The 11,795-nt window shown below is 37.9% G+C and overlaps 2 protein-coding genes across 2 annotated transcripts in view; one reads left to right on the forward strand and one right to left on the reverse strand.

The window, feature by feature from the left end:
* The window catches only part of LOC128891165 (protein crumbs), a 254,301-nt gene that overhangs the window by 123,442 nt on the left and 119,064 nt on the right, over positions 1 to 11,795 (reverse strand). The gene's annotated exons all lie outside the window — the stretch shown is intronic.
* The window catches only part of LOC128890616 (protein sickie), a 203,337-nt gene continuing 201,539 nt past the window's right edge, over positions 9,998 to 11,795 (forward strand). Inside the window, exon 1 of the mRNA XM_054149270.1 lies at positions 9,998 to 11,421. Within this exon, the coding sequence (XP_054005245.1) occupies positions 11,311 to 11,421 (111 nt within the window). The 5' untranslated portion in view covers positions 9,998 to 11,310. The remainder of the gene's footprint in view (positions 11,422 to 11,795) is intronic.

Below are 11,795 nucleotides of genomic sequence, written 5' to 3' on the forward strand. Positions count from 1 at the left end.
CCTTTAACATCTTCCAGAAGAAATAATTCCAGAGAGAATGATCTCTCCCCGATTGTGAACGCTCAATACTCGTGAAGATACCTTTTCTGTTCCTTTAACATCTTATTTGAATATATAGCGACGAGCAAACTAAACCATTACATTTCGTTAATCAGATGCAGCTTGTAGTTACTGTTACCTAATCTTTATCGATCAGTTCAAAAATTAGTCGCATTATCGACTTTTATATAAAATCAGCGGAGCGTGTTTACATTTTGCTCGTCTATAGACATTGTAATTTCATTTCTCTCTAATGAGTATGCATATACAATTTCATAAGAAGTGTCTGTGAAGTGATGATTTATTCATTCAAGATCCAAACACGTTCTCCTAATCTCAACAACTAACTTCAAAATCTACATTTCAACTGCATGAAATGACTCATCAACTAGACAACGGAAGCATCGCTCAACTAAAAAATACAAAAGAACATCCTCATACAACATCGCATACCCCATCGTCCCAAGTCTGTGTTCGAACGATTACGATGCCGTTAATCTTGTTGGCGCAGATTATCCGTAATTTTACAGATCCTTATTCAACAACCCATAATTCCTCGTCTACGTGTACCCTGTACTTCTCCCTGTATTTGCATGAGCCATTGTCAGCGCGCGCCAGGCACTTAACGCTCCCATCATTCCGTGGAATCAACGAGATATAAATAATAGGAACAGGATCTACTAACAGAAGCAACGAGGAGTTTACACATTCTCGAGTTACGAATGCTGGTTGGACCAACCAAGTGGTCGTCCCACGAGCGAAAGCATCGTCGTTTTCGCGTCTAAACGCATACACGGATCGTGAGACAGCTTAAAGATCGTTAAGACGAGCCCGTGTGGGCTAGTTCGCGACACGGGATGCCTACACGGTGCTCACAATGTACAATGGGAGGGTAGGGCTCGGTTGCATCGTCGTTGCAGTCTGCGAGCCAGGTATAACTTGGCTTGCACACATTGTAATCACACGTGTGTAGGTGTAACTCATTCATAAAACATAACCCACGTGGCATCTCTCGAGCCGCGAACCAAGGGATAAGCTTGGTTTTGCTTCTGTTCGTGTAAACGTCAGAGATGATCAAGATTTTATTCGAATAATAAACGGAGCCTAGAGACAGTTGGACGAGGAAGTCGAGCGAATTTGGAATAATTTGTTTCCGTGCTTGTTTACTGACGAACTTCTGTACTTGTTCGTTCATTTATACAGGGTGAGTCTACTTGAACTAAAATATCTTTGTTGCTTTTAATGATACGAAGAGATGTCGCAACAGGAACGCATTAGGCTCGAAGAAGGACATGTGAGCCGTCCATTGCACAAATCGATTAACTCCATGAAACAAAAAGTTGAGAAACGCGATGAAATCGTGTACGAATAATAACAAGGATAATAAATAATAACAATAATGCGATGTAATAATGTTTGTTGCGTGATGGCGTTCATCTTTATTATTCAGGAAAGTTATTATAAATATAAAAAGTGATGACTATACCAAGCGCTTTAATTTAAGACGCTTAAATTTAAGATTTTTCAAAAAGTGGAATTAATCGATTTGTGCAGCGAAAGGTTCGTATGATAGACAAATAGAATATCTCAATGTCATATTTTCCGAGATTTCATCCGTTTGGTACCGACCGAAAGTATCGTAGCTACGCAAAGAATACTGGACCAGTTTCAGTTTCAGACCATCGCGTTAAGTATCATCAATATTTTCAGAGATATTCGACTGTTACGCTTCATAATTTCCGCCCTGTATATTATTTTTACAATGTATCGTTAAATATATTATCGTTTATCACATCCAATTACTCTTTCTTTCATCGCTGCGCCAACAATTTATTCTATCGTATTTATTAAATTTCTACAATACGTGGTGTCTGATAACTTTCAACATATTGTAGCATAATTGACATAGAATGGCCCGTAAGGTGTATCGGCAAGCCTTGGAAATAAACCGAGTGTAGCGTACGGATCTCTACGTAGGTTTCCGGAGACAGGGCACGTAAAAATAACTTGTTCCTTCCGGATTTTCGTAGTCATGGAAACGAGTTTCCTCGAATCTCGAGAGGGTACGATACGTTTTGCTCCACGTAGCAGGACACGTACGCTCCTCGTCCTGAGGGAAGTGGGTGCATTCTCCTTTCGTTCTTGGGGGAAGATAACTCGGTTAGAGGGGTTCTCAACTCGTGCAGGCTTTATATTTGTGCAGTGAAAAGAAACGCTTCGACGAATTTTAGTTCTCGAGGATCTGCAGCGTGTTTTGCATGTCTACTTCGATTCGCAGTAAAAATTGTAGAGACGATTGCTCGAGCCGCATAAATTCAATTTAATGATGGGAACTAGCGGATCTGCTGTTACAAGTTCAGTTTTCGAGTCTTCTGCATGTAGCGTACACAAAGAACACGCAATTTTGTGTAATGAATTGCTTTACAAGCTTATGCACAAATTTATTTTTATAGATTAAACGTAATCCATAATAGTAATCTTCAAAAGTAAAGTGTTGATCCGTTCGTTTGTTTAGATACGTTTGAACTGTTTGTACATCAGTAATACTAGCTTACTGAATGCTAGAATACTAGATTAGTAGTACTAGATTATAGTAATATGAGCACGCAGTTTAATTTGTAAATTAATTATTCACTTAAATTTAGCACACAGGTGGTCTATAAGTTTAAGTACAAATTTAATTTTTCAGAGTAATTCTTATTCGATAATCAATACTAAAGTTAAGATAAGTTCACCCTTCAATTGGCAGATCACTTACATATATATTACGCTAATTTAAGTGTGTACTGCGATATGTTTAGATATGTAAATGCGTTAGGTTTGTCAACACTAAACCTACAACGACCAGTCAAATGATCGTTTTCAAACTTTAGTATACATTTCTTATATACAATATATGAATTATACGCAATTGTTTCATGCATTATTCAATTCAATTTCACGTAAAATATTTTTGCATTTAATTGAATAAAAGTGTCTTCAAGATTAGTCATTGGTCCCGTTACTAAAGTACGATGTCGAAAGTGGCGGAATATGCAGGAATAAAGGATACGTTGAAAGGGAGAAATGTTCATTGACAGAGGGTGGGTCAGCACGTGGTTCATTTGCAACGAGTAGTCGAGCGAGGGAGAAAGAAAAACTCTGGGGCGATGACCGTCGAAAAACAAAGAGGACAGTCTAGTATAAGTGCATCTTTCGTATGTGCATAAATTTCGAGGATCCTAATAGGAATTCTACGCATTCATCACGTAAATGGAGATTTGAGAATGACGTTTTCAGCGCGTTTAAGAATCGTTCTCGGTTAATGGTCGTGTCACCAAAATAAATCTCGAGTATTTTTTATCATTCCGGTACTTTAACGTGAACGTATAACGTTTTTAATTGTAAGATTACTAAGATTTTAAAAGAATTACATACATGTTTTTTTAAAGACAAACAACTTTTTCACAATAACATACTTGAATTGGTTGAAGCTTAAGTTACATCATTTAAAACGATTCTCATCGAATTTTACAAGAAATATCTTCGATAATATATTAAAAACACGTGGCCAGACTATATTTGCAGAATAATTGTAAGGTAAATGCTTAAATTGTCCGCCATTAGAAATTATTTCATACTTTTTAGTGCAGTTTTAATATTTTTTCGAAGTCGGTTATGTATTTTGTTCCAAAAATTATTTTGTTATGTCTGACATTAACCGCTCGTTAGGGAACTTTCTAACTAGTGAATGAACGTATGAACGATTACCGAGCGAGCCTGGGAAACGTACATACACACGTAGCACTGATCGATATTCGACTTGGCGTCGATTATCGTGCAGGTTGCTACGGGTAGGCGCGTACAGGTGCGTTAAAAGGCAACTCGATAGCCGGCATTACAATTAATCATGGTGCTCCCATGTGAATCGTTCGGAATAGCAATCGATAGTACAGCACCTGTCAAGAATGCTCATGGTTAGACCCGCGACTGTCAGTATTCGCGCGTGGAATTTTCTTCGAGTAGATGACACTTCTCTCGTTTGAATCGGTCGTCATCGAAACAACCGACGACGGCTCATTTGCATGCGAAGGGGTTACCTTCCAGTAAAAAGCGTTTATATTCGAGAATTTCTTTTGACGATACTAAACGTTTACTACCAAATTGTCGTACGTATCTTGAAAGTATTATACATATATAAATAAGTTAATATTTATTAATAAGTATATATATATTAGGGAGACCAGAAAGTAACGTCGTTTATTTTACAATAAATTCAAACAATTAAGTTGTAATGTATTTTTATTTTTGATCAATCATGTAATCATCCTCGTTATCAACATCCTTTTCCCATTTCGGGTGCAAATTTTCAATACCTGATCGACAACAATCAATTGGTACACAGTGAGCTGATAAATGATAAACAAGTATTGACATTCGCAGAACCGACGTTACTTTCTGATCTTCCTACTATTTCGTGAATATATTACTAAATTCACACATTCCAAGAGAGCACATATAGTCGAGAATATAAAATACCGAGTTAATCGTATCTACTTAAACTACAATCTTAAATGATCGATTCTAAAGGCACGTAATTCTTTTCTACGTCTAATAATTTTCAAGCACACGTATAATTCGTTAGAAAGATGACAAAAGACGAAACTTTGATGACCACATTCATGAACTTTTCTCGCCTGTAATAATTTTTTAAAGAACTTCGCAAACTGTAGCATTTTACAGCAAAATTAACGTTAATAGAGAACCAAACTTGTTCTTCAAAAAGATATTTAAAATAAAAATAAAACAAGATACTTCAAAAATCTTTTTAAATATTCATTGTATTTAACGTTTGCTACATTTGTATTTACGTTATTTTATATTCCCTACTTATACATATAATTTATTGTTATATGTCAAATACTGTTCAATTGTTGTTGAAAATATGAAAAAATTGAAGTTTATGTCCCTAAGTTATTTTTAACAAATGCTACTTGTATCCCATGTCAATTTTATTTTCACAATAAATATACCCCACGGCAAAACAAAACGAAGTGGTTGTTATATGTTAAATAATGTTCAATTGTTGTTGAAAATATGACAAAATTGCAATTCATGTTACCAAATTATTTTTAAAAAATGCTACTTGTATACCATATCAATTTTATTTTTCACGACAAATATACCTCACGCCAATACAAAAATCCCATTAATCAGATAATGATGAAAGTCTAAGAATAAAACGAGGTCTCCCAATTCTTAAAACTGTGCATTTCGATTACTGAAGATTACTAAACAATTGCAATTAATTAAGGAATGTGCCAACTGAAAAGTATTAAAAGCATTCACTGCTACATCACGCAGTGGATAATCCCGAGACTATACGAACGATTACGGTATCGTTAATCTCATTGGTACAAGCCATAATCCCTCATCTCTATGTCTAATGTTTCTCTCCATATTTGCACGAGTCATTAAACCTGAAGCGGAAGCCTCAGCAAATAAAGCTGCGTTTGATAAGTTCGTGGCGAGGGAAATTAATCAACAATCTAAAATCGTTTATCGACGAATTTATAGCCTTACCTCGATTCCGTTAATTTAGCGAACAATGCTAGCGCATCAACGTTCACTCGTTGCGTCTGCTGTTTCCAGTTAAGCTGAATTAAAACGACTTATAATCGAGTCCTCGTCTCAAGATCCACTCTTCTCCCTTTTTCTCTCTAGCCACTCTCGTTCCTATTTTCATCCCTCGGCCACGTCGCGTTATTTTCGCCCAAAGAAAAGAGATGCTATCTCCTTAGAAGACGATGGGACTCGCAGTAATTTTTATTATATTCTTGCGTCCTTCTTCGTCATCTTATACTGTAATCTAGTAAGATTAATCGACTAATATCATCAATCTAATTAACATATACTTCAGCTTCAATCTCTCCTTTCACAATGGAATAGCGATTAATTTTTCATTTTTATAGTTACAGTGTACATTTTATTATCATCTTTTTGAATTAACTTTAAAGATAAATATCAAAGAATAATTGGTATCCTTGTCTAGTAATAACATTAAATTGATTGATGTTAGTTTCTCTGTTTTTCAGTTGTACAAGAAAATTCAATTTAATAAGTAATTCAGTCTTTAAGTATGATGTTTATTTGTTTTATTAACGTTTAGTACTTATGTCTTAAAAACATTTCACTTTACTTTCCTTTCATAAAATTTTTACAAAACTCGATTCTAGTTTCTTTCTACAATCTTTCAGTTCTGAATTTTACGATGTGCAATTACCATTATAATTAATTTTTAAGGTTCTGTTACACCTAAGATAGCCTATATAGCCTCCTACTTACTTCTTCGATACATTTTGATTCGATTTTGATTTATTTCTATAATTGTTCGGTTTCTTAATGTTTATCCTTTCGATGGCACGGTTACAATTATTTTACAAGATTCTACTACCACGATGCATCCTTAAAATCAAGTACCTCGAGAACTGAAATACTAATTTAAAAATGAAGTAGAACGAATGTTGTACATTATATTCAAGAGCACGTAACGGTAAACGATTTAATGACATTACTAAGAAAAATAACTTTATGATATTTGTGGTCGAAACGTTATAAAGAATAAAATTACTCCTGTTGTGTATTCTCGATTAAATTAAATATTTCAACACGATTTTTTTTTTTTTTTTTTTTTTTTTTTTTTAAGTACTGTAAATTGTCGATGTACACTTTAACACGTTGATTGCCGCGTCATATTTTCTAGACGCTGCGCACGTATAATTTAATGACGAAAAGATTGACTGCAATCGGTCATACTGTCCCATGTGCACTCAATTGCCTGGTAATCTAATCTTAATCTATTCTAATGTAAGCTATGAAGTCAACGGCTCGCGTCCAAAAGCATCCACTGCGAAGACAAACACGACGCATAATGATCACACATTGATTCTTTATTGGACGGGTGTCCGATTACCAACGACAATAACGCGGAAGATTTAAAAATCTGGACAAACGGAGATCGTACGAAAACACATTGTGCCAGTAGATATCTTCGGTAAATGGACTTGAATTAATTTTCATACAGTCTGTTTAACACGTTGACCGGCATGTCGCCCATACATGGGCGACAGTGGTGTTTACTAAAGAAGTTAAAAAATTAATTTTGAAAGTTAAATATCAAATATCAAAGAAAATGAATCTATACGAAACATTTTAATTTCGGCGAAGTTACAAAATGAAATACCGCAATAAACGTTTGATTACGTGGTCTCCAACAGTCAGTAAATATAATTCAATCGCAGTAGAAATTTTTAAGAGTATTAGCGTGGCAGTCAACGTGTTAAACCATCCTGTCCGGAAAGTGACGCGTAAAGAGTACAAAGAGAGCTACATTCTGAACCTCATCGAACACTTGCACCTTCTCTAACTAACAACAATGGATGTACCCTTCAAACAAACGTCACGAAGTGGTTTCTTCGATCGAATAATTTTTATTTCGCATTCTTGGTCTTCGAATACGTTCTACAAGAAGTAGAGTTAACCGATTTGTGCAGTGAACGACTCGTATAGATCCGAGGGAAATCCAAAGCGTTGCTCTAAATGTGGAACTCTCGTTGCAACAACAACGTTTTGATCGAACCTCGAGGAAGGAAAACGTCGCAACGAGCTATTATTGCGAGAAAAAAACGACGCGGAGACGGAAAAAGGGTGCGAAAGAGGACGATGGAAGGAGAAAGAGCGAGGGAACGTACGCATAGAGAAGTGTTGAGCGTCGTGCGTATTCAGTTACGTCCGGTGCGTCGCGCCGTCGAGACGCGCCGTTTCGGCAACAAGTTTCGTAAGCGTGCTACTCGCGATGTGCCTCCTCCACGTGCCCCTCCCCCGATACCTTCGTAATCCACGTGAAAGAGGTGACAAATCGTCGACCGATCGCTAATGGTCGTTTTTCATTCGCGAACGATTGCTAGAAACCAACAAGTGCCGCTGAAACGATCGATGAGTTCCATAAACACGGCGGTGTTAACTTGAAACGAACCGTTCGAAATTCCCTGAACAAAAAGCACGTAGGCGTGCGGAGGAAAATGAGGATTCGATCACGCATTACGGCGTGTGCCGCCACGACGTTCATAGTGATCGGATAATAATATAGAAGAGAAAAAGACACGAGCGGATCGCTGTTTGTGTTTACACGGTGCGGCGGCGGCTGTCGACTGCAAAATTGAATAATTGGATAATATCGAGTGAGAGATTCAGTGGGCTTCTGTTCTTCGATTAGCCCGCCACTTGGTTGCTTCAGAAGTGTACCTTTGATCTCGAATCCTCTTCCCGAGGAACGAATCCCTCTAATCGAGTAATATCGACGCGTTCGATTAATCTCGTTTCTGGTTTGATCGTCCCTAGAACAATCCGCAGGTAGTTCTGCAGCTCTCGATTTCGTATAGTTTGGAGACCTTGCGTAAAATAGGGAAATAGATTTATTTGCGTGTTAGAGAGGCTGGAACGTAATGTCGTTTCTTTTACATTAAATTCGAACAGATACATTTTTAACAAGTTTCCATTACGAAATTGCTCCTCGTTATCGACAACCTTTTGCTATCTGGTGCACATTGTGGTGTGCATTTTCAATGCCGGATAAAAATCAACGGGCTTATGAATGATAAACAAAGGTATCGAAATTCGCAGAAACGACATTATTTTCCAGTCCACCTAATAAGTTGGTACGGGGTAGATGGCTGACGTGTAACCATTTGAATAGAGATTTGCTAGGATGGCATTCTCGCCAACCACCCGGTCGCAGAGAGATAAAACAAGGAAAAATGTCGGACTAAGAAGATTTAGGAAATTGTAGCGACAAGTACATTGAGATAACAGAAAAAAGAGATGCAGTTGAACTTAGCATTTTTCTTTTGTCCGTTACTGGGGTCCATTCGTGCCAATTTATGGCAACTTTGAGATAACAAACATCCATCTCCCTTGTATTTAATTCATTGTTCAGTTTCAAATGAATGATTCTCGGTTTGGTCTGGGTCACCCAAACTTTCACTTTCACCCATTTACCAGTTCAAGAATCGTAATTAAATTCAGTGTTTCGCGCGTTCATGGTGTATATGCTAACACGTGCAGAATACACTTAATTGAAACGGTACGACAATATTAACATTTTCCTTTACACGAGTGCATACAAGCCATAAACGCATAAAATCCTGTCTAGTTAGAATTTATTACAAAGAAGGTTAACGTCTTTGAGATACGCATGAACGACCCTGAAAAAGAAAAGGATAAATCTGAATACCAGCGGTATCCTAAACGTTGCTCTAAGTTTGACTTTACTTATATAATTCCTACTTAATACTACTTTTCATCCAAAGAAAGGTTTCAGAATTACGCTAACCTTTTCAGACCTGGCGTCCACAATTGAGCCGACGCTATCGTTATGGCGAATGTCCTTATTTGTGCGCATGAAGAAAGACCAGTTTTTCTCGAAAGCTACCCTATTAGGATTTTTTTATTTTTTTATTTTTTTTTATTTTTTCCTTACTAATTTTAGTCCAAGTGAACCCTAAGAATGAAATTACATTAGTAAGAAAGAAAAGTTTATTAGCTGTCCTCGATAATATTGTTTCTCTTTCGAGCCAGCAGTTTTTTGGTTACATATCGTACTCAGAGAAAAATGTACGTTTTATGGGAATGAGCCCATAGCAAGCCAAATATGCGCCATATGCGCCAAGAGCAATGGGAAATTGGTGGTAGGTAGATAGTAAATAACTGTTAGAGATTTAATTCAGTTGGACTTTTAATAAATGTTTATTACCTGCCTTTGATAATTGCTCTCCGTTTGAGTCGGCAGTTTTTTGGTCGCATTTTGTTCGAATTCCAGCAATATCATAAATGAAGAAGTATATAATTGAAGAAGTATATACTTACCGAGGACTTCTATATTTCATCTACAATTTTACACATCGCTAAGCGCTAGAATAAATCTGACTTCCAGCGATATCCAGCACGTTGCCTCAAGAAGTATGACTACGTATACGTTTCATATGCAACGCTACTTTCCACGGAAAGGAAGCTTTTCGAAATTACGCGAAACCCTCGGAAATACGTTCGAACGACGCCGAAGAAGACGATAAATTCAAATTCCAGCAACATCCAGCACGCCATTCCAAAGAGCGTGACTCTGCGCATTTCATTTCTGCCGCTTTTGATCCAGATAAAGTTTCCAAGTGTTCTCCGTTCGCTTTTCGCGAGGAAAGAGGAATGCGAGACCGTATCAAGAGCCTTTCCTCGAACGTCAACGCTGCACCGAACTTTTCATTGTTCGCACGGTTGTTGCACGTTGCTCGATGCACGTCTGATGCACCGCTGATGCGTTTCTGAGTACACGAGGTTGAAAGGAACGTGACGACACGCCTCGCTCGAGCACGTGCATCGCGGATAACGAGATCGTTCCGCTAATAAACCGTGGAACGCGATCGTTCGATCGTCCAAGAGATCGTGATCGTGAATCGTATCCATCCCGACACCGGTGCCATCCGCGAAACGATCATAAACGCCTATCGAATATTCTCGGGTACACGAACCACGTATCGTTTCGCTTCGTTTGAAGAAAGATAAGACCGATTGCTGCACGAGTACGGCCGGTTTAAGAGAAGATATCGAGGAGCAAATGCTATTATTGTTCTCCAAGATCTTTCTATATTTTATACATATAGCTCTTAAGAGAAGAAAAAGCGAAACAAGGAACTTGCGATTTCTTGAAACTGCAGCGCGTCCGGTGGACGATGTGTACGTAATTTTATTTCGGAGCGAAAAGAACTTTACCAACACTCACGGCGAGAAATATCTATAAAAATAAAACAAACAACCGCAAAGAGCCTACACCAGACGCGTTCTTTTAAATTCTAGTTTTGATTACTATATATCCATTAAACCTATTAGTTCGCGTTGCAAAGCGATAACGCGAAATCAATAACGACACTAAATGCGCAAATAGAGGCAAACATTTAACCGTCGAAGCTTCGTCGACGTGTAATTGCTACGATTATTTTGTCGGGTTTCGGAGTCGATCGGTCCCGCATTTAAATCGTCGCGAACAGTGATCCGTTGATCCCGGGGAAATCATAGTTCGGTGTATCGTCGAGGTGCCGCGATACGGATGACGAATGTCGAGTGTAATTACGCTAGTGGTTCCACGAGGTTGTGCTGCAATTGTATTCGCGGCTCAATTGGTAACGGTAATTAGTGATTCCACCGGCGTGTTTGCAGCGTTGTGCGCGAATTGATGCGATTTGGATGATGTTAACGGCTGGAAGCGTGGACGTCATGGCGTGCATTAGGGCACCAAGGTCCGTCTGCGAATCCAGCGACGACATCAAGGCTGATTCAACCCGCAATGTCATACAGGTACGGCCGCCTCTGTCTTAGCATACAAATATCCGTGCCCATTCGCGCGTGAACCATAGATTCTCCGAGTAACCGTGGATCCATTATGGTTCCATCCACCGTAGGATTTAGAGTTCGTTATGGCCCTGAACTATAGATGTCGGCCAGGTCTTAGGTAATAGTTTCGAAAGGAACCAGGGCTTGAAGAAAAATTTAATTTGTAAACGTGTTATGAATAGCTTTGATAATGTATCTAAAACGAAGTAAGGTTCCAAGACGAATTTAATTTATAAATATGTTGCGAATAGCTTTGATAATATATATAAAAGGAAGTAGGGTTCTAAGACGAATTTAATTTATAAATATGTTGCGAATAGCTTTGATGATATTTTTAA

The sequence above is a fragment of the Hylaeus anthracinus genome, unplaced genomic scaffold, assembly GCF_026225885.1.
Source record: "Hylaeus anthracinus isolate JK02 unplaced genomic scaffold, UHH_iyHylAnth1.0_haploid 12001, whole genome shotgun sequence".
Taxonomy (NCBI): domain Eukaryota; kingdom Metazoa; phylum Arthropoda; class Insecta; order Hymenoptera; family Colletidae; genus Hylaeus; species Hylaeus anthracinus.